Here is a 23,324-nt window from a genome sequence, read left to right on the forward strand (position 1 = left end):
TGTTCGGGGAGGCTGGAACGGGAATTGAACCGTGCTGCTGGCCTGCCTTGGTCTACTTTCAAAGCCAGCGATTTAGCCCAGTGTGCTAAACCAGCCCCGGTCACACAGTGACGACACTGCGGCCTCACGTTCCGGAATTATCCACACAGTCATGACCCTGCGGCCTCACATTCCGGAATTATCCACACAGTGACGACACTGCGGCCTCACGTTCCGGAATTATCCACACAGTGACGGCCCTGCGGCCTAACGTTCCGGAATTATCCATACAGTGTCCACCTGCGGCCTAACGTTCCGGAATTATCCACACAGTGACGGCCCTGCGGGCTAACGTTCCGGAATTATCCACACAGTGACCATCCTGCGGCCTAACGTTCCGGAATTATCCAGTGGGTCTGTATTTATATCCAGACTACAAATAATTCTGTCAGAATGGTTTCCTTATGACTATTGGTTTAGAATGGGCTACTTCCTGTCATTATCTAAGATTGAGCTTGGTTTTTAACAACTTCAAGGCAAATTGAATGACTTGAATTTTAAAAATGCACACTATGTGCAGTGTGTATCCTGATTGTATTCCAAGCATGCAGAATATTGAAAACTCTGCCCTATTATGTATTCTCATGTATTTTCTTGAATTTTGTTTAATTCCCTTTTCTTCCATGTACTGAATGATCTGTTGAGCTGCTCGCAGAAAAATACTTTTCACTGTACCTCGGTACACGTGACAATAAACAAATCCAATCCAATCCAATTTGCTGTTGACGGAATGAGACCAGGAAGAACTCTGCACAGAGCTCGGAGCAGTAATAACACTCTTATCGTCACAAGTAGGCTTACACTAACACTGCAATGAAGTTACTGTGAAAATCCTCTAGTCGCCACATTCCGGCGCCTGTTCGGTTACACTGAGGGAGAATACAGAATGTCCAATTCACCGAACAACACGTCTTTCGGGACTTGTGGGAGGAAACTGGAGCACCCGGAGGAAACCCACGCAGACACGGGGACAACGTGCAGACTCCGCACAGACAGCGACCCGAGTCAGGAATCGAACCTGGGACCCTGGAGCTGTGCTAACCACTGGGCTACCATAACATTAGCGTGAGTTGTTACAGCCTGTGCTAGATCGGTAGGAACTTTCATCCAAACAACTTGTAGATCATATCTGCTGTATGGGCAGGGGTAAAGAGAAACAGGACAATCTGTTCTGATCCAGACCTCCTTCCTTCCTTCACCCTGTTTTCCTGCAGAATCCCCTCTCTCGTACGTTGCTGGTATCTCACCGAGCTTGAATCTTCTACCACCGGCGTCACACAGGCATGGATTCATTTATTGGTCGCTGTGGGGAAGGAAATGTTGCCGGCATCAGCATCGTTTGGATATGATTTGGTCATGGAATTCTTGATGTGTCGCTTATGCTTTCCTAACACACACAGACACACACACGCACACAGACACACACGCACTGACACACACGCACGCACAGACACACACACACGCACGCACAGACGCACACGCACGCACAGACGCACACGCACGCACAGACGCGCACACAGACACACATGCACACAGACACACATGCACACAGACACACGCGCGCGCACACACGCTCAGGCACACAGACACACATGCACACACAGACACGCGCACACACAGACACACACGCACGCACAGACACGCGCACACAGACACACGCACGAACAAACACAGATACACGCACGTACACACGCACGCACATACACTCACACACGGACACACACACACACGCACAGACACACATATCTACACATGCACACACATTCACGCATAGTGGAGCTCAGCAAATGATAAAATAGAGAGATTGAAATGAAATGGAGAAAGGAAGCTTTTGATAAATGTTAAGTTTATAATTCAGTAATGAACTAAGGCACAAAGACCCATAAGTCTTTTCTTAGTGTAGAAATAATAAAGGGTTAATGAGGGAAGGCTCGAGCCAATGAAAGACCAAACTACCAAACTGGTAGTGGTCGCCACACTACCAGAATGATGTGGAGGCTTTAGAGAGGGTGCAGAAGAGATTTACCAGGATGTCGCCTGGTATGGAGGGCATTAGCTATGAGGAGTGGTTGAATAAACTCGGATTGTTCTCACTGGAATGACGGAGATTGAGGGGCGACCTGATAGAGGTCTACAAAATTATGAGGGGCATAGACAGAGTGGATAGTCATGGAGGCTTTTCCCCAGGGTAGAGGGGTCAGTTACTAAGGAGCACAGGTTTAAGGTGCGAGGGGCAAGGTTTAGAGGAGATGTACGAGGTAAGTTTTTTACACAGAGGGTATTGGGTGCCTGGAACTCGCTGCCGGAGGAGGTGGTGGAAGCAGGGACGATAGTGACGTTTAAGGGGCATCTTGACAAATACATGAATAGGATGGGAATAGAGGGATACAGACCCCGGAAGTGCAGAAGATTTTAGTTTCGACGGGCAGTATGGTCGGCACGGGCTTGGAGGGCCAAAGGGCCTGTTCCTCTGCTGTACTTTTCTTTGTTCTTTGTTCAAAGATGGTCTTGACTGTGGAGGCAGAGGGCATAACTGTCTGTTAAACTGAAGACTTTGCATGTCTTCAGGAAGGGCGATGCTGCCGATGTCACAGTAAAGACGATAGAGACATTGCGTCAGGCGAAAGTGCAGAAACAGGAATTATTTACAAGGTCGGTGGTGCTCACCTTCAGCACGATGAAGAAGTAGGCCATTCGGCCCCTCCAGCCTGCTGCTACATTTGATCAGATCACGGCGGATCAGATGGTGGCCTCAACACCGCTCTACCCAACTGCACCCTTTGACCCCTTCCTCTCGTTAGTTAAGAATCCACCTGACTCGGGTGGACAAGTCACCCAGTGTGAATGAGACACACCTAGTTTGCTGAGGGAAGGAAGGGTGGAAATGGTGCAGACGCTGGCCACCTTTTTCCAGTCTTTAAATCCGGGGTGATGCCGGGGGACTGGAGTCTTGTAAATATCACACCCCGGTTTAAGAAAGTCCGAGAGTTTAAGGGAGATGTGCGTGGAAAGTTTTTTACACAGAGGGTGGTGGGTGCCTGGTACGTTTTACCAGCGGAGGTGGTAGAGGCGGGCACGATAGCATCATTTAAGATGCATCTGGACAGGTATAAGAACGGGCGGGAACAGAGGGAAGTAGACCTTGGAAAATAGGAGACAGGTTTAGATAAAAGGATCTGGTTCGGCGCAGGCTGGGAGGGCCGAAGGGCCTGTTTCTGTGCTGTAATTTTCTTTGTTCTTTGAGAGTGGTGAACTGAGTAATGATGAGCCAGTCTGCCTAGTGATGACAGTAATCCCAGGGGCAATAGTCAGTTGAAGGCATACGGGTAAATGACGGTGAAACAGCTTGAAATTGTTGACTAACTTGATTAAGTTCGCCGATGGTTTAATGGAGTGGGTTGAATAGTGCAGTGCAGTTGATGTTGACCCGTGTAGTCCCACATAGTAAACCTGCAATCAGAATTGAGTGTCACGGCCTCAAAGGAGCTGTGGCAACATGGTTACGACATTGGCTAAGAGACAGGGGAGAGTGCCGCGGCGGAAGTTGTTTTTCTGACAGGAGGCAAGTATGCCATGATAGTCTGCAAGGTGTTCAGACCATTGCTAATGACCTGGGTACGCGCAGCATAATTCTAAACGACACAAAAATCCAAGATGTACTAAATTGAGGAGGACAACGGTAACACAGTGGTTACCACTGCTGCTTCACAGCTCCAGGGTCCCGGGTTCGATTCCCGGCTTGGGTCACTGTCTGTGCGGAGTCTGCACGTTCTCCCCGTGTCCGCGTGGGTTTCCTCCGGGTGCTCCGGTTTCCTCCCACAAGTCCAGAAAGACGTGCAGGTTAGGTGGATTGGACATTCTGAATTCTCCCTCTGTGTACCCGAACAGGTGCCGGAATGTGGCGACTAGGGGCTTTTCACAGTAACTTCATTGCAGTGTTCATGTAAGCCTACTTGTGATGATAAAGATTATTTTTGTTATTAGATGCATGGCGGCTGAACTTTTAATGTACAGAATTGTGAATGTACAAACTTAGGAATTAGGTGCGGAAGTCGGCCATTCAGCCCCTCCAGCCAGCTCTGCCATTCAATCAGATCATGGCTGATCGCTTCCTGGTCTCAAATCCACCTCCCAATGTGTTCCCCATATCCCTTTGACCTCTTTTTTCAAAATCAGAAATATATGTACCTCCTTCTTGAAACCACTCAATGACTCAGATTCCACCGCACCACGGGGGCAGCGAGTTCCACAGATTCACCACCCTCTGCAAGAAGCAGTTCCTCCTCATCTCAGTTCCAAATCTACCGCCTCTCAGCCTATATATCTGTGACCTCTCATTCTACATTGTCCCACAAAGGGGAACATTTGGCCTACATTTATTTTATTATAATAATAATAATCTTTATTATTGTCACATGTAGGCTGACATTAACACTGCAATGAAGTTACTGTGAAAAGCCCCTAGTCGCCACACTCCGGCGCCTGTTCGGGTACACAGAGGGAGAACTCAGAATGTCCAATTCACCTAACAAGCACATTTTTCGGGACTTGTGGGAGGAAACCGGAGCACCCGGAGGAAACCCACGCAGACACGGGGAGAACGTGCAGACTCCGCACCCATTCGTAACAATCTTCAGTCAGAAGTGCCAAGTGGATGATCCATTTCGGTCTCCTCCGGAAGTCCCCAGCATCACAGACGTGAGTCTTCAGCCAATATGATTCACTCAACGTGATATCAATAAACTGCTCAATACTGGATACTACAAAGGCTTCGGGCCCTGACAATATCCTGGCAATAGTACTGAAGACTTGTGCCTCAGAACTGACCGCACCCCTAGCCAAGCTGTTCCTGTACAGCTACAACACAGTTCCCGTACCAACTGAGAATCCCGAATAGGCACCGGAAAGTTTCGACTCGTGGCTTTTCAAAGTAACTTCATTGCAGTGTCAATGGAAGCCTACTTGTGCCAATAAAGATTATTTATTTATCTACCCGGCAATGTGGAAAATTACCCAGGTGTGTCCTGTACACAAGGAACAGGACAAATCCAACCCGGCCAATTCCCGCCCTATCAGTCTACTCTCCATCAGCAAAGTGATGGAAAGAGTCATCAACAGCGCTATCAAGCGGCACTTACTCAGCAATAACCTGCTCACGGACGCTCAATTTGGGTTCCGCCCAGGGTCACTCAGCTCCTGACCTCATTACAGCCTTGGTTCCAACATGGACAAAAGAGCTGAATGCCAGAGGTGAGGTGAGGTGAGAGTGACTGCCCTTAACATCAAGGCAGCATTTGACCGAGTGTGGCATCATGGAGCCCGAGCTAAACTGGAGTCAATGGGAATCAGGGGGAAAACTCGCCGCTGGGCGGAGTCATACCCGGCACAAAGGAAGATGGTTGTGGTGGTTGGAGGTCAATAATCTCAGCTCCAGGACATCACTGCAGGAGTTCCTCAGGGTAGTGTCCTCAGCCCCAACCATCTTCAGCTGCTCCATCAATGACCTCCCTCCCAACAGAAGGTCAGAAGTGGGGATGTTTGCGGATGACTGCACAATGCTCAGCACCATTCGCGACTCCTCAGATAATGAAGCAGTCCCTGTCCAAATGCAGCAAGTCCTGGACTTAGGCTGACAAATGGCGAGTAATATTCGTGCTGCACAAGGCAATGACCATCTCCAACAAGAGAGAATCTAACCATCATCAACATCCCTGGGTTACCATTAACCAGAAACTAGACTAGCTATATAAATACAGTGGCTACAGGGGCAGGTCAGAGGCTAAGGATCCTGTAGCAAGTAACTTCTTTAAAAATATATACTCTTACACAGGATGTGAGCGTGACTGCCTTGGTCAGCTCTCATTGCCCATCCCTAATTATAAACAGACTTGTGGGTGAACTGGAAGCAGGGCTGGGCCATTCAGCCCCTCGAGCCGGCACTTGATGAGATCATGACTGATCTGATTGTGGCCACATCAACACTTAAACCACGATAAGCTTAGCTGTTCAGCAAGAATCTATCTATCTCTGCCTTAAGAATATTCGATGACGCAGCCTCCAGTGGTGTGGAAATCGGCGGGGAGGGGGGGGGGATCGGTTTAGCTCAGTTGGCTGGACGGCTGTGATGCGGAGCGAGGCCTGGCAGCGAGGGTTCAATTCCCCGTACCAGCGGAGGTTGTTCATTGTCCAGCTTCTCAGCCTCTCCCCGAGGTGTGGTGGTGACCCTCAGGTTAAACCACCACCAGTCAGCTCCCCGAGGCGGGAGGGAGAGCAGCCTCTGGTCCTCGGGGAATGTGGGGACATCCGCCTTTAGCCATCAGCCTCTCCGAGACACACAAGTGGCAAAGAGGTGATCCCTCACTCAATGGCATTTTAGAGCCAAGCCTTTGTAAAAGATGGATGAACCAGCAAAGAGGAAGCAGGAGACTGTTGTACAAGATGCTGATGTTATCCAGTTAATTGCATTTCAGTTGCTATCTTCTGAGGAAGCCATGTTGAGTGATATTGAAACATTTAGGCTGCTGTTTTTGCTTCTTAGACCTTGCGCTGTGAACCATTGAGTGAGCGTGGGTTTCCCAGTCCTGTGTGGGAATTTGCAGAAAATAGTGATTGGAATTCTGATCATTGCAGTTGAGAGAGCCCATTTGGCTGACTGACGTTCGTTACCAATGAGAGAGGCCATAAAGTGGACAGACCACAAAGTTCCCCCCTCGTTGCTGCAACCTGTTGGTCCTTCAGCAATTCCAGGGTTTATCGCCGGGCCCTTCCCAATCCTGGAGGCCCTTCCCAATCCTGGAGGCCATTCCATCCATTGGCCGCTCTTTGAGGAAGAATATTAATCCTAAATTTTGCCTTTGACTGGCTTGACCTCCGTCAACCATGTCCTGCTCTGAGAATTGAACTTGCTGGATGTTTGCTTATTAGCTGGTCCATCAGACCAGAGTGTGGAGTCAGGAGCAATGGCAGCTGAGATGTGGGTGCAATTGAGAAGTTTTTGCTTTGACCTGAAAAATCTTCCACAGCGCCAGATCCATAGAATTTACAGTGCAGAAGGAGGCCATTCGGCCCATCGAGTCTGCACCGGCTCTTGGAAAGAGCACCCTACCCAAGGTCAACACCTCCACCCTATCTCCATAACCCAGTAACCCCACCCAACACTAAGGGCAATTTTGGACACTTTATCATGGCCAATCCACCTAACCCGCACATCTTTGGACTGTGGGAGGAAACCGGAGCACCCGGAGGAAACCCACGCACACACGGGGAGGATGTGCAGACTCCACACAGACAGTGACCCAAGCCGGGAATCGAACCTGGGACCCTGGAGCTGTGAAGCAATTGTGCTATCCACAATGCTACCGTGCTGCCCACTTGATTCACTAACAGAGCAGACTTCCTCAGACAAGTTCTAGCAGCGAAGGCGGGAGCTTGTATGTTGACCAGAGTGAATTCCTGGCCGGTTTGGACGTTTCTTTTCCAGTATACGTTCTCCTTCCAATTTAGGCGTTTTTTTTTCAAAAACAAATGAACTCGCCAGGGAGAATTGTAGAGAAGTGTTCGATGTTTGACCATGTTTTTTTAGTTTAAGGTTGGAGTAGTCCTGCCTTTATCACTGGAGTAACCCGTGATATTTTGCTGCTCACTATAGAACAAGGAGGAGGTTATGGCTGTACGGTTTCGAGAAGCGGATAGCATTGCTGCCATCGCCGAACTACGCCAGCGTATTGCTGAACTGGAAATCCAGGTACAAACTATTGCATCCTTGTGTCCTGTACGTTCAATTCATCTGCACCAACCACATCCCTGTTGCTTGTTGTCTTGTGGTTGCCATACCCGGCATATGCTGTATCACTCCCGGCCATCTATCACTCTGCTGTCACCCCATGCCACGCAGTCTTGTAAATTTGCATCAGTCTCATTGTGGTTGCTCTGCCTCCGTCGCTCTCCTGTGCTACCCATTTCCAGAGACTTTCTGTATATCCAGGGTTTTTCACCTTTTGCCCCTGCGTTACAGAGGCAATTGGACACTGGAGGAACGGCAGTGGTTTTAGAAAGGGTAATGTATATGCTGGGTGCTTCCATTCTCTTCCACCTCATCACCCACCTAAAGCTTTAAAGTTCCTCTGGCCTGGTATGAGATTCATGCTTACCTGTCCAAGTCCATTTGCTTGTTTGTCTGGTGTCCAGTATGTACAATTCTGTCATTGCTATGCACTATTTCTTTGGTCAATGACTGTCCAAATTTGAGAATCTCGGCCGTGACTCACTACAGCAGCTCCTCATTGTACCAAAATGTAGGAGTTTGTGCCACATGATTACTCCATCCAGGTGATTGGCCAGAGCCAGGTAGGCCTCCAGGCTCCATTCAGAAAGCGAATGCTGTGAATTGTTGGCCAGGCCACAGTTTCTACCGGTTGACTCGAAGGACAAATTACTCCATCGGAGTCACTTGAAGCGGTGAAATATTAACCAAGCGGATCTTGCTCCATTTCCATCTCCCCGCAGACTGTACCGTGCCGTGCCACTAAATAGCAAGTAGCCCCAAATAGCCTCTAAATAGCCCCCGCACCAGATGTTTGACCGTCACTGTGATTTATGTGATGGTGTTAAATCTGCATTCGTGGAAGTGAAGGAGAAGGAGGGCCAGAGCTGATGGTGTAAATGACTCCCGCTCCACCGACACTGTTCTCATCCTCCACCCTTCCAGCTGTCCCCGCTCCCTCCAAAGTCATGCCACCGCCTCTGAGGAATTGAACAAACGAATGTGATATAAAATAGGATAATTAGTTAGAATAATGTAGAGGATAGAGCCGGTCTGATGGTAGTGAGTTAGCATGGTAATGAACAAAGGAATTCAGCGAAGCATGGCCAGGAAAGGCGGGGGGGGGGGGGAGCCTCGTGCAGAGGATGGTGAAAAGGATGCTGGGTAACGAGGCCCAGGGTTGAGGAATGCGAGGTGAGCCAATCAGGATATATGACCAGGTCAGGAGGTGTATAGGATGACCAATGGGAATCTTGTATGTGTAACTTGATGCCATTTGAATGATATGTGCAGAGGTCTCTTTGACTCCGACCTCACTCGTGTCTGGGGGCTTCAGGAGACTATGTGTTCTGAATCTCTCTAGAGCGGGTCAGCCTTGCAGGTTGTTTAAAAATAAATAATACCATACCTACAGATCCCTCTCGAGTTTTATTGAGACCAGACTGACGGGGAAAGAACTCAATTTGTCACCTCCAAGGTGCCCGCCTGAAACTCCACACTGGAAGCGACTCCGGACCTGATCCAAGGCGAGTGATGCATTTTACAATCTCGGGGCATCGCTCCTCGTTGCTAAATGAGCGGGATTTGCTGTGAATAAGGCAGCAGAATTTGAATGGTCTCCCGCTCACAGAGAGCGGCGTGTGTGGGGGGGTCTGGCTGGGAGTGCTTTGGAATAGGCGATTCTGGAGACGAGGGTGTCCGCAGCAAATGAGCTGAGGCTGGGGCAGAGTCTGGTGATGTTACAGAGGGGGGAATAGGTTTTCGTGATGGCGCGCACTTGCGATCAATAGCTGATCATCACATTGTGTGATGCCAAGGGTCAAACAGGTTCCTGGGCAGGGATGGATATACTAGGCGGACAGCAAATGGAGTCAGCCGTGGGCACCGCCAACAATTGCTTCAGTCTTCCCAATATTTCATTGGGAGTCAGGTCCTGGATGTCGGACAAGCCGCCTGATAATTCCGAGACGGCGATGGAACCGAGAGGTGGTGGGTGCTGTAGGATCCGGGTGTCATCAACGTGCACCCGGTAAACGCCACACTGTATTTTCCAATGATCTTCTCCTGTCGGTGGGAAATAGGCAAAATCCAATTGCTGCACAATATTCCAACTGCCGCCAAGTCAACTTTGACCATTGGAAAGGAAGGGGACACAGTGGAGTTTACAGATTGAGAAGTGTGAAAGATCTGTGGAGTCGCGGAGGAAATTGGGGGCAGCACGGTAGCATTGTGGATAGCACAATCGCTTCACAGCTCCAGAGACCCAGGTTCGATTCCGGCTTGGGTCACTGTCTGTTCGGAGTCTGCACGTCCTCCCCGTGTGTGCGTGGGTTTCCTCCGGGTGCTCCGGTTTCCTCCCACAGTCCAAAGATGTGCGGGTTAGGTGGATTGGCCAAGATAAATTGCCCTTAGTGTCCAAAATTGCCCTTAGTGTTGGGTGGGGTTACTGGGTTATGGGGATAGGGTGAGGTGTTGACCTTGGGTAGGGTACTCTTTCCAAGAGCCGGTGCAGACTCGATGGGCCGAATGGCCTCCTTCTGCACTGTAAATTCTATGATATCTATGATGAATCAGCTGGGTTTTGAAGAGCGATTCCATCGAGCAAGTTTGAAATGGCTCAGGGGTGGGGCAGGAAGGTGCTGTGTATCGAGCGACCCATATTCTGGTGAGATTCTGCGTTCAAAACATCCTTTGACGCCCAGCTGCCTCATTTCACTGTCCAATGTGGAGTATCTGTGCGATGTCAGGCAGCACGGTAGCATGGTGGTTAGCATAAATGCTTCACAGCTCCAGGGTCCCAGGTTCGATTCCCGGCTGGGTCACTGTCTGTGTGGAGTCTGCACGTCCTCCCCGTGTGTGCGTGGGTTTCCTCCGGGTGCTCCGGTTTCCTCCCACAGTCCAAAGATGTGCTGGTTAGGTGGATTGGCCATGCTAAATTGCCCGTAGTGTCCTAAAAAGTAAGGTTAAGGGGAGGGTTGTTGAGTTACGGGTATAGGGTGGATACGTGGGTTTGAGTAGGGTGATCATTGCTCGGCACAACATCGAGGGCCGAAGGGCCTGTTCTGTGCTGTGCTGTTCTATGTTCTATGTCTGCCTCTTCGTGACAGCCGATGAGTCACTTGCTGCAATCCTGTGCTTAGCACACAGGCCACGCATTGCGGTGCCCTGCATGACTAGGGCCTCAGGCCTCACTCATTTCACTGCATATATCGTCAAGACCAAGATCATAGAGCTTCAAATGAATAAGCTGTGTAGTCATTCTTAGCATTTTGCACAAAAAAAAGATTTGACCGTGTATTTGGAGTGTTAGTAAATATAAAAGTTTTCAACCTGCAGTGATGTTGACCGGACATGCCATTGTGGCCAGCCCACGCAATGGCCTCCTGGTCAAAACGCTACAATGGGGAAAGATGCAAGAAGAGCCCATTCCTTTCTCAGCAGCTAATAACCAAAGTGCGAGGTTTCTGAATCTTCCCGATTGCTCGCTGCAGAATGAAAGAGGCGGAGTTTGCATTTGGAAACATAGTAAATAGGAGTCGGCCCTTGGAGGCTGCCCCACCATCCAATATGCTCATGGCTCATCCTCGATCTCAAGGCCGCGCTCTCCCCGTTCCCCTTGACGCATTTCGTGTCCAGACATCTGTACCCCGCTGAACGATACTCCGTGACTTGGCCTCCACGGGATTCTGTGGTAAAGAATTCCACAGGTTCACCACCCTCGAGTGAAGAAATGTCTCCTCGTCTCAATCTTAAATGGCTGAACCCGTATCCTCAGACTGTGCCCCCTAGGACTAGATCCCCAGGCGCCAGCCCCACATCCAGTCTGCCTGCTTGTATAGGGTGAATTTGACCAGGGGCTAATGGACCCCGAGTAAATGCTGAGTCCGCACTTGCTGATGGTGGGATCTGCTCGACGGTTCTGAAAATCGGAGAGGGGAGGGGGACAGAAAAGTTCAAATTGACGGGATGGGGATTGGGAAGAAGAAAGCTCTCCGGGGGGGGGGGGGGGGTTGCTGGGGTGGCAGCTGGTCGCTTGGTCGGTGAGAGACTTCCTGACGGACTGTGACTGGGGCAGGGAGTGTCTCCACTGGCACTGTGGAATGGCGGAATGGTGGGGCGAGTCGCCCCGTGGCTGTCACAACCTTGGAACATTCCAAAGCAGTTCACAGCCGCTGAAGCAGTTTGCCGCCATGTCGCCCCCTTTTTGTAACGTTGCGGATCCTGTAGCCGTTGTTCACACAGCGAGCCTCCGCGATCAGCTGTGAGGTAACTGACCAACACATCTTGCCATTTATTGACTAATCAACGTCAGCCAGGATTGCAGGGAGAGCCCCCAACGCTCTTCCCTTGTGCAGTGTGCTGGGCTCGCTTGTCTCAGACACGGCCGTGGTTTAACATCCCATCGAGGGACGGTACCTCCGGCACTGCAGTGCTCCCTCGGTGTTACTCTGGAGCTTGTGAATCCATAACTTTCAGACTCCTGAGCTGCACGGTGTTACCAGAAGAAGCACAGAGCTAACAGAAGATGTGCTGAACTACCAGGCGATGCGCGGTTTTACCAGGAGATGCACGGTGCTCCCAGCGAGGAGCTCCCAGCGAGGAGCTCCCAGGGAATGCACGGTGCTCCCAGCGAGGAGCTCCCAGGGAATGCACGGTGCTCCCAGCGAGGAGCTACCAGGGAATGCACGGTGCTCCCAGCGAGGAACTACCAGGGAATGCACGGTGCTCCCAGCGAGGAGCTACCAGGGAATGCACGGTGCTCCCAGCGAGGAGCTACCAGGGAATGCACGGTGCTCCCAGCGAGGAGCTCCCAGCGAGGAGCTACCAGGGAATGCACGGTGCTCCCAGCGAGGAGCTCCCAGCGAGGAGCTCCCAGGGAATGCACGGTGCTCCCAGCGAGGAGCTCCCAGGGAATGCACGGTGCTCCCAGCGAGGAACTACCAGGGAATGCACGGTGCTCCCAGCGAGGAGCTCCCAGGGGATGCACGGTGCTCCCAGCGAGGAGCTCCCAACGAGGAGCTCCCAGGGAATGCACGGTGCTCCCAGCGAGGAACTCCCAGCGAGGAGCTCCCAACGAGGAGCTCCCAGGGAATGCACGGTGCTCCCAACGAGGAGCTCCCAGGGAATGCACGGTGCTCCCAGCGAGGAGCTCCCAGGGAATGCACGGTGCTCCCAGTGAGGAGCTCCCAGGGAATGCACGGTGCTCCCAGTGAGGAGCTCCCAGGGAATGCACGGTGCTCCCAGCGAGGAACTACCAGAATATGCGCCAGACTGCCAGGAGATTCACGGTGCTACCAGAAGATATATTGGGCTACCAGAACATGTGCGGGGCTACCAGGAGATGCGCTGGGCTACCAGAAGATGCGCGGGGCTACCAGAAGATATATTGGGCTACCAGAACATGTGCGGGGCTACCAGGAGATGCGCTGGGCTACCAGAAGATGCGCGGGGCTACCAGGAGATGTGCGGGGCTACCAGAAGATGTGCGGGGCTACCAGGAGATGTGCGGGGCTACCAGGAGATGTGCGGGGCTACCAGGAGATGTGCGGGGCTACCAGAAGATGTGCGGGGCTACCAGAAGATGTGCGGGGCTACCAGGAGATGTGCGGGGCTACCAGGAGATGTGCGGGGCTACCAGGAGATGTGCGGGGCTACCAGAAGATGTGCGGGGCTACCAGGAGATGCGCTGGGCTACCAGAAGATGCGCTGGGCCACTAGAAGATGCGTCGGGCTACCAGGAGACGCGCTGCGCTACCAGGAGATGCGAGGGGCTGCCAGGAGATGCGCGGGGCTCCCAGGAGATGCGAGGGGCTGCCAGGAGATGCGCGGGTCTGCCAGGAGATCGAGGGGCTGCCAGGAGATGCGCCGGGCTGCCAGGAGATCGAGGGGCTGCCAGGAGATGCGCGGGGCTCCCAGGAGATGCGAGGGGCTGCCAGGAGATCGAGGGGCTGCCAGGAGATGCGCCGGGCTGCCAGGAGATGCGCGGGGCTCCCAGGAGATGCGAGGGGCTGCCAGGAGATGCGCGGGTCTGCCAGGAGATCGAGGGGCTGCCAGGAGATGCGCGGGTCTGCCAGGAGATCGAGGGGCTGCCAGGAGATGCGCCGGGCTGCCAGGAGATGCGCCGGGCTGCCAGGAGATCGAGGGGCTGCCAGGAGATGCGCCGGGCTGCCAGGAGATGCGCCGGGCTGCCAGGAGATCGAGGGGCTGCCAGGAGATCGAGGGGCTGCCAGGAGATCGAGGGGCTGCCAGGAGATCGAGGGGCTGCCAGGAGATGCGCCGGGCTGCCAGGAGATCGAGGGGCTGCCAGGAGATCGAGGGGCTGCCAGGAGATGCGCCGGGCTGCCAGGAGATCGAGGGGCTGCCAGGAGATCGAGGGGCTGCCAGGAGATCGAGGGGCTGCCAGGAGATCGAGGGGCTGCCAGGAGATGCGCCGGGCTGCCAGGAGATGCGCCGGGCTGCCAGGAGATCGAGGGGCTGCCAGGAGATCGAGGGGCTGCCAGGAGATGCGCCGGGGCTGCCAGGAGATCGAGGGGCTGCCAGGAGATCGAGGGGCTGCCAGGAGATCGAGGGGCTGCCAGGAGATCGAGGGGCTGCCAGGAGATCGAGGGGCTGCCAGGAGATCGAGGGGCTGCCAGGAGATCGAGGGGCTGCCAGGAGATCGAGGGGCTGCCAGGAGATCGAGGGGCTGCCAGGAGATGCGAGGGGCTGCCAAGAGATCGAGGGGCTGCCAGGAGATGCGAGGGGCTGCCAGGAGATGCGAGGGGCTGCCAGGAGGTGCCATGAATTCAGAGCTGATGTTATGCCTGCTGTGTGGAGTGAGGCGATTTTCTTTCTTTCTTGACCCAACACCCAGAAGAACCGCCGTTCAGTTCATAGAATAGAATATTCCTGCAGCTCCCCCCCCTTTCCTTCCGCCCTCCCTTCCCTCCGCCCACCCCGTCCCTCCGCCCCCCCGTCCCTCCGCCCTCCCTTCCCTCCGTCCCTCCGCCCCCCCTTCCCTCCGCCCCCCCTTTCCCTCTGCCCCCCCCTTTCCCTCCGCCCCCCCCTTTCCCTCCGCCCCCCTTTCCCTCTGGCCCCCCCTTTCCCTCCGGCCCCCCTTTCCCTCTGGCCCCCCCTTTCCCTCCGCCCCCCCTTTCCCTCCGCCCCCCCTTTCCCTCCGCCCCCCCTTTCCCTCCGCCCCCCTTTCCCTCCGGCCCCCCTTTCCCTCTGGCCCCCCCCTTTCCCACTGGCCCCCCCCTTTCCCTCCGGCCCCCCTTTACCTCCCGCCCCCCCTTTCCCTCCGCCCCCCCCTTTCCCTCCGCCCCCCCTTTCCCTCCGCCCCCCCCTTTCCCTCCGCGCCCCCCTTTCCCTCCGGCCTCCCTGTCCCTCCGCCCCCCTTTCCCTCCGGCCTCCCTGTCCCTCCGGCCCCCCTTTCCCTCCGGCCCCCCTTTGCCTCTGGCCCCCCCTCCTTTCCCTCCGCCCCCCTTTCCCTCCGCCCCCCTTTCCCTCCGCCCCCCTTTGCCTCTGTCCCCCCCTCCTTTCCCTCTGGCCCCCCTTTCGCTCCCCCCCCCTTTCCCCCCCCCCCTTTCCCTCCGCCCCCCCCTTTCCCTCCGCCCCCCCTTTCCCTCCGCCCCCCCCTTTCCCTCCGCGCCCCCCTTTCCCTCCGGCCTCCCTGTCCCTCCGCCCCCCTTTCCCTCCGGCCTCCCTGTCCCTCCGGCCCCCCTTTCCCTCCGGCCCCCCTTTGCCTCTGGCCCCCCCTCCTTTCCCTCCGCCCCCCTTTCCCTCCGCCCCCCTTTCCCTCCGCCCCCCTTTGCCTCTGTCCCCCCCTCCTTTCCCTCTGGCCCCCCTTTCGCTCCCCCCCCCCTTTCCCCCCCCCCCCTTTCCCTTCGCCCCCCCCCCAGAATAGAAGTTGCTGCAGCTCTGCCTGGTTCATTGTGGCGGTTGTAGTCTTGTAATAAGCTGCACATGGAAATGGGGAAAAGCTGATTTCACCCTGAGATTAACTCTCCCAGAATATAACAATGAACCAATCTCTTTACGTTTCGAAGTTTGGTAGCTGCAGTTGCCAGGAATCGACTCGCTCCCAGTCCTGGGAGCTTGCAGGGTTTTTGGGGCGCGAGGGAAGTGTCGAAATCAGTGTTAACATAGAAACATTTGTTCAATCAGAGTTTGGAAACTGCCTGCAGATCAGTGATTTACGTTGGGGCGATAATCAGAGGTACTTAGTTTAGTCACTCACCACACTGACTAGCAGGGGGAGGGTTGGTGGTGGATATCAAGTCACGCAAGCACGAAAGGGCACACAAGGCAGCGCGATGAGTGTAACGGTGCGTGATCAGCTGCTCCAGATCACTGTGGGAAAGGAGCACTTACTGGGGCGTTTCTTGTTAACTATTAATAATACAACGAAATCAACAGAGGAGGGTTTATTTTAGGAAAAGCACACTGTGGTGTTTCCACAGTGCCCAGCGGGGCATACGGCCATCGCTGACAGGCCTTCTATCCTCAGTCAGTGAGGTTTGCATAATGCCAGCCTGACTGAGGGAACACAGCGCGCAGCCGCGTGCCTGCCGCATAGTGACCTGGCTGCCTCACCCAGGAGGGGGTGGGCTGAGCGTGGCACACCCCACCAGGTGGAACGGCAGTCACAGGCTCCTGGCGAGAGCCAGGTGACTCCGCCTTTTCCAGGGACGGCGGGATTTAACAATATTGAACGCCGCGCTGACCATTGAGAATCGGCCGCACCACCTCGCCGACTTTGCCCCGGCCAGCTGGGGTATTCTGACGACCCCGGGTGCTGGCCGGTCGATGAGATTCTGCCGGACTGTTTCTGAGGGAGGGAAGGAGGGGCTCAGTGAAGCTTATTGTGGCTGTGATGGAGGTTGTCTCATCAGTGATCATTTCCATTGGTATTTCCCATATTTTGATGTGTGTATATATAGTCGATTTAAATAAACCACATTTCCCTTTCAGCTTTGTGAACGAGAGGAAGTCCGCAAACTTTATTTATTCTGCAAACTATATAGTCCAAAGATGTGCAGGTTAGGTGGATTGGCCATGATAAATTGCCCTAAGTGTTGGGTGGGGTTACTGGGTTATGGGGATAGGGTGGGGGTGTTGACCTTGGGTAGGGTGCTCTTTCCAAGAGCCGGTGCAGACTCGATGGGCCGAATGGCCTCCTTCTGCACTGTAAATTCTATGTAATTTATACTATTTCCCTGAAGAGGATTGTGCGTATTCTCTGTGCTCTCTCTGTGTCTCCTCTGCTTTGTCCTTTTTCTTTCTGTTTTACTCTCTCTATGTCTGTGTCCCTCTTGTTCCAGTTGCGAGGTTTATTAGGTTGTTATATTTTCTGTCTGTGTATTAGTCAAAGACGTTTACACAATGGAAACAGGCCCTTCGGCCCAACTTGTCCATACCGCCCCGTTTTTACCGCTATGCTGGTTCAGAATGTCCAATCCACCTAACCTGCACGTCTTTTGTGACTTGTGGGAGGAAACCGGAGCACCCGGAGGAAACCCACGCAGACACGGGGAGGATGTGCAGACTCCGCACAGACAGAATCGAACCCGGGACCCTGGCGCTGTGAAGCAACAGTGCTAACCATTGTGCCGCCCTATTGGGAAGAAGGTGTGCAAGGTATACTTGTTAGGACACAGGCAGCTTCTGTTGTCCCGAAAGTCTCTCAGAAGCGTTGACAATATTGAGTTATCAGCTTTGAAACCCTCAATTCTCTTCCAAACGAATCTCGGGGTCTAGAGGATAACTAATCATTGCTGCCTGGATACAAGGCACATGTGATTCGCATTACCAAGGAGATGGCTGTGAGGGGGCGGGGGGGATGCAGAAGGGTCTCTGATTTCCCTGAAACCTCAGAGACCAGGATCGGTGAGGGAGAGAGAGAGGCTGCTGGACACTGAGAGTCTCCGAATGTCACACTCGGATTGGAAAGGCCAAATCTGTCAGGAGTTTAAAATGCAGCTGCAGGATTTGGAGACGGAAAGTTGCCAAGCTGAGAAAGGAAAGGAAGTGAGCTCTCGGGATCAGAGTCACTCTGGGCTGGTCCCAGGAGAATTGAGCATCCGCTGAAAGATCATTGTGCAAAGTACATTGAGGTTTTCGCAGATGTCCTAAAAGTAAAAAGGGGAAATTTCTGTGATTTAAAGAATAAATTGCTGACAAAGGTGATGCTTTATTACAGTAAAAATGGTAATGTGAAATCTTCTGTTACCATTTCAACTATTAACTGGAAGTTAGAATTTCTTGAAATAGACCATGCAGTGTGGAGATTGTAACATTCTCCAGTGCATACACATATATATATATTATATATTATCTCTCTCTCTCTCTCTATTTGTTCCGCTCTTCCTCTTTCGCCTACATTTTCCCCCCTTTGCTACTCTGCTTCTACTGTCACTGTCGGGGCTGGTTTAGCTCACTGGGCTAAATCGCTGGCTTTGAAAGCAGACCAAGCAGGCCAACAGCACGATTCGATTCCCGTACCAGCCTCCCCGGACAGGAGCCGGAATGTGGCGACTAGGGGCTTTTCACAGTAACTTCATTGAAGCCTACTTGTGACAATAAGCCATTTTCAATGTCTCCCGAACCCGCGACCCCCTCACTCCGCCTCCCCCTCTCTCCGCCTCCGCCCCATCCCTCCGCCCCCCCTTCTCTCCGCCCCCCCTTCCCTCCGCCCCCCCATCCCTCCGCCCCCCTTCTCTCCGCCCCCCCTTCTTTCCGCCCCCCCCTTCTCTCCGCCACCCTTCCCTCCGCCCCCCCTTCTCTCCGCCCCCCCTTCCCTCCGCCCCCCCTTCACTCCGCCCCCTCCTTCTCTCCGCCCCCCCTTCCCTCCGCCCCCTTCCCTCCGCCCCCTTCCCTCCGCCCCCTTCCCTCCGCTCCCTTCCCTCCGCTCCCCCCTTCCCTCCGCTCCCCCCTTCCCTCCGCCCCCCCTTCTCTCCGCCCCCCCTTCTCTCCGCCCCCCTTCTCTCCGCCCCCCCTTCCCTCCGCCCCCCCTTCTCTCCGCCCCTCCTTCTCTCCGCCCCCCCTTCCCTCCGCCCCCCCCTTCCCTCCGCCCCCCCTTCTCTCCTCCCCCTTCTCTCCGCCCCCTTCTCTCCGCCCCCCCTTCTCTCCGCTCCCCCTTCCCTCCGCCCCCCCTTCTCTCCGCCCCCCTTCTCTCCGCCCCCCTTTCTCTCCGCCCCCCCTTCTCTCCGCCCCCCCTTCCCTCCGCCCCCCCTTCTCTCCGCCCCCCCTTCTCTCCGCCCCCCCTTCTCTCCGCCCCCCCTTCTCTCCGCCCCCCCTTCTCTCCGCCCCCCTTCTCTCCGCCCCCCCCTTCCCTCCGCCCCCCCTTCCCTCCGCCCCCCCTTCCCTCCGCCCCCCCTTCTCTCCGCCCCCCCCTTCCCTCCGCCCCCCCTTCTCTCCGCCCCCCCTTCCCTCCGCCCCCCCTTCCCTCCGCCCCCCTTCGCCCCCCCTTCCCTCCGCCCCCCCTTCCCTCCGCCCCCCTTCTCTCCGCCCCCTTCTCTCCGCCCCTTCCCTCCGCCCCCTTCCCTCTGCCCCCCTTCCCTCCGCCCCCTTCCCTCCGCCCCCCTTCCCTCCGCCCCCTTCTCTCCGCCCCCCTTCCCTCCGCCCCCTTCCCTCCACCCCCTTCTCTCCGCCCCCTTCTCTCCGCCCCCTTCCCTCCGCCCCCTTCCCTCTGCCCCCCTTCCCTCCGCCCCCCTTCCCTCCGCCCCCCTTCCCTCCGCCCCTTCTCTCCGCCCCCTTCCCTCCGCCCCCCCTTCCCTCCGCCCCCTTCCCTCCACCCCCTTCTCTCCGCCCCCTTCCTCCGCCCCCTTCCCTCCGCCCCCTTCCCTCCGCCCCCTTATCTCCGCCCCCCTTCTCTCCGCCCCCTTCCCTCCGCCCCCTTCCTCTCCGCCCCCCTTCTCTCCGCCCCCCCTTCCCTCCGCCCCCTTCTCTCCGCCCCCCCCCTTCTCTCCGCCCCCCCCTTCTCTCCGCCCCCTTCTCTCCGCTCCCCCTTCTCTCCGCACCCCTTCCCTCCGCCCCCTCTCTCCGCCCCCCTTCCCTCCCGCCCCCCCTTCCCTCCGCCCCCCCTTCTCTCCGCCCCCTTATTTCCGCCCCCCTATTTCCGCCCCCCCTTCCCTCAGCCCCCTTCCCTCCCGCCACCCCTTCCCTCCCGCCCCCCCCTTCTCTCCGCCCCCCCTTCTCTCCGCCCCCTCCCTCCGCCCCCCCCTTCTCTCCACCCCCTTCCCTCCACCCCCCCCTTCTGTCCGCCCCCTCCCTCCGCCCCCCCTTCTCTCCGACCCCCCTTCTCTCCGACCCCCCTTCTCTCCGCCCTCCTTCTCTCCACCCCTTCTCTCCGCCCCCCCTTCCCTCCGCCCCCCCTTCCTCCGCCCCCCCTTCCCTCCGCCCCCCCCTTCCCTCCGTCCCCCTTCCCTCCGCCCCCCCTTCCCTCCGCCCCCCCTTCCCTCCGCCCCCCCTTCCCCTCCGCCCCCCTTCCCTCCGCCCCCCCTTCCCTCCGCCCCCCTTCCCTCCGCCCCCCCTTCCCTCCGCCCCCTTCCCCGCCCCCCCCTCTCTCCGCCGCCTCCCTCCGCCCCCCCTCCCTCCGCCCCCTCCCTCCGCCCCCCTTCTCTCCGCCCCCCTCCCTCTGCCCCCCTCCCTCCGCCCCCTTCTCTCCGCCCCCTTCTCTCCGCCCCCCCCTCTCCGCCCCCTTCTCTCCGCCCCCTTCACTCCGCCCCCTTCCCTCCGCCCCTTCTCTCCGCCCCCTTTCCTCCGCCCCTTCTCTCCGCCCCCTTCCCTCCGCCCCCTTCCCTCCGCCCCCTTCCCTCCGCCCCCCTTTCTCTCCACCCCCTTCTCTCCGCCCCCTTCTCTCCGCTCCCCTTCTCTCCGCCCCCCTTCTCTCCCCCCTTCTCTCCGCTCCCCCCTCTCTCCGCCCCCTTCCTCTCCTCCCCCTATCTCCGCCCCCCCTTCCCTCCGCCCCCCCCTTCTCTCCGCCCCCCCTTCCCTCCGCCCCCCCTTCCCTCCGCCCCCCCTTCTCTCCGCCCCCCCCCTTCCCTCCGCCCCCCCTTCGCCCCCCCTTCCCTCCGCCCCCCCTTCCCTCCCGCCCCCCTTCTCTCCGCCCCCTTCCCTCTGCCCCCCTTCCCTCCGCCCCCCTTCCCTCCGCCCCCCTTCCCTCCGCCCCTTCTCTCCGCCCCCCTTCCCTCCGCCCCCTTCCCTCCCCCCCCCTTCTCTCCGCCCCCTTCTCTCCGCCCCCTTCCCTCCGCCCCCTTCCCTCTGCCCCCCTTCCCTCCGCCCCCCCTTCCCTCCGCCCCCCTTCCCTCCGCCCCCCTTCCCTCCGCCCCCCTTCCCTCCGCCCCTTCTCTCCGCCCCCTTCCCTCCGCCCCCCCTTCCCTCCGCCCCCTTCCCTCCACCCCCCTTCTCTCCACCCCCTTCTCTCCGCCCCCTTCCCTCCGCCCCCTTCCCTCCGCCCCCTTTCCCTCCGCCCCCCTTCCCTCCGCCCCCTTATCTCCGCCCCCCTTCTCTCCCGCCCCCTTCCCTCCGCCCCTTCTCTCCGCCCCCCCTTCTCTCCGCCCCCCCTTCCCTCCGCCCCCCCTTCCCTCCGCCCCCTTCTCTCCGCCCCCCCTTCTCTCCGCCCCCCTTCTCTCCGCCCCCTTCTCTCCGCTCCCCCTTCTCTCCGCACCCCTTCCCTCCGCCCCCCTCTCTCCGCCCCCTTCCCTCCGCCCCCCCTTCCCTCCGCCCCCCCTTCCCTCCGCCCCCCTTCTCTCCGCCCCTTATTTCCGCCCCCCCTTCCCTCAGCCCCCTTCCCTCCGCCCCCCCTTCCCTCCGCCCCCCCCCTTCTCTCCGCCCCCCCTTCTCCTCCGCCCCTCCCTCCCCCCCCCCTTCTCTCCACCCCCCTTCCCTCCACCCCCCCCCTTCTGTCCGCCCCCTCCCTCCGCCCCCCCTTCTCTCCGACCCCCCTTCTCTCCGCCCTCCTTCTCTCCACCCCCTTCTCTCCGCCCCCCCTCCGCCCCCCCTTCCCTCCGTCCCCCTTCCCTCCGCCCCCCTTCCCTCCGCCCCCCCCTTCCCTCCGCCCCCCTTCCCTCCGCCCCCCCTTCCCTCCGCCCCCCCTTCCCTCCGCCCCCCCTTCCCTCCGCCCCCCCTTCCCTCCGCCGCCCCCCCTTCCCTCCGCCCCCCCTTCCCTCCGCCCCCCCCTCTCTCCGCCGCCTCCCTCCGCCCCCCCTCCCTCCCCCCCCTCCCTCCGCCCCCCTTCTCTCCGCCCCCTCCTCTGCCCCCCTCCCTCCGCCCCCTTCTCTCCGCCCCTTCTCTCCGCCCCCTTCTCTCCCGCCCCCTTCTCTCCGCCCCCTTCCCTCCGCCCCCTTCCCTCCGCCCCTTCTCTCCGCCCCCTTCCCTCCGCCCCTTCTCTCCGCCCCCTTCTCTCCGCCCCCTTCCCTCCGCCCCCTTCCCTCCGCCCCCCCTTCTCTCCACCCCCTTCTCTCCGCCCCCTTCTCTCCGCTCCCCTTCTCTCCGCCCCCCTTCTCTCCCCCTTCTCTCCGCTCCCCCCTCTCTCCACCCCCCTTCTCTCCGCCCCTCTTCTCTCCGCCCCCCTTCTCTCCGCCCCCCTTCTCTCCGCCCCCTTCTCTCCGCCCCCCTTCCCTCCGCCCCCTTCTCTCCGCCCCCCTTCTCTCCGCCCCCCTTCTCTCCGCCCCTTCTCTCCGCCCCCCTTCTCTCCGCCCCTTCTCTCCGCCCCTTCCCTCCGCCCCCCCCTTCCCTCCCCCCCTTCCCTCCGCCCCCCTTCTCTCCGCCCCCCTTCTCTCCGCCCCTTCTCTCCGCCCCCCCTCCTCCCTCTCCCCCCCTTCCCTCCGCCCCCTTCTCTCCGCCCCCTTCTCTCTCCGCCCTCCCTTCTCTCCGCCCCCCTTCTCTCCGCCCCCCTTCTCTCCCCCCCCCCTTCTCTCCGCCCCCCTTCTCTCCGCCCCCCCCCTTCTCTCCGCCCCCCCTCCTCTCCGCCCCCTTCCCTCCGCCCCCTTCTCTCCGCCCCCTTCCCTCCGCCCCCCTTCTCTCCGCCCCTTCTCTCCGCCCCCCTCCTCTCCGCCCCCTTCCTCTCCGCCCCCCCTTCCCTCCGCCCCCTTCTCTCCGCCCCCTTCCTCCTCTCTCCGCCCCCTCCTCTCCGCCCCCTTCTCTCCGCCCCCTGCTCTCCGCCCCCCTTCTCTCCGCCCCCCCTCCTCTCCGCCCCCTTCCCTCCGCCCCCTTCTCTCCGCCCCCCCTTCTCTCCGCCCTCCCTTCTCTCCGCCCCCTTCTCTCCCCCCCCCTCCTCTCTCCCCCCCCTTCTCTCCGCCCCCTTCTCTCCGCCCCCTTCCCTCCGCCCCCTTCCCTCCGCCCCCCCTCCTCTCCGCCCCCCCTCTCTCTCCGCCCCCTTCCTCTCCGCCCCCTTCTCTCCGCCCCCTCTCCGCCCCCCTTCTCTCCGCCCCCTTCCCTCCGCCCCCCTTCCCTCCGCCCCCCCTTCTCTCCGCCCCCTTCTCTCCGCCCCCTCCTCTCCGCCCCCTTCTCTCCGCCCCCTTCTCTCTCTCCGCCCCCCTTC

General features: G+C 58.0%; 1 protein-coding gene across 10 annotated transcripts in view; it reads left to right on the forward strand.

Moving 5' to 3' along the window:
* The window catches only part of LOC119957087 (EVI5-like protein), a 311,414-nt gene that overhangs the window by 280,099 nt on the left and 7,991 nt on the right, over nucleotides 1-23,324 (forward strand). For all 10 annotated transcript variants that reach the window (XM_038784762.1, XM_038784759.1, XM_038784754.1 and 7 more), the window contains one exon: nucleotides 7,688-7,783. In XM_038784762.1, coding sequence (XP_038640690.1) covers nucleotides 7,688-7,783 — 96 coding nt within the window. The remainder of the gene's footprint in view (nucleotides 1-7,687; nucleotides 7,784-23,324) is intronic.

Source organism: Scyliorhinus canicula, chromosome 25 (genome assembly GCF_902713615.1).
Source record: "Scyliorhinus canicula chromosome 25, sScyCan1.1, whole genome shotgun sequence".
Classification (NCBI taxonomy): Eukaryota; Metazoa; Chordata; class Chondrichthyes; order Carcharhiniformes; family Scyliorhinidae; genus Scyliorhinus; species Scyliorhinus canicula.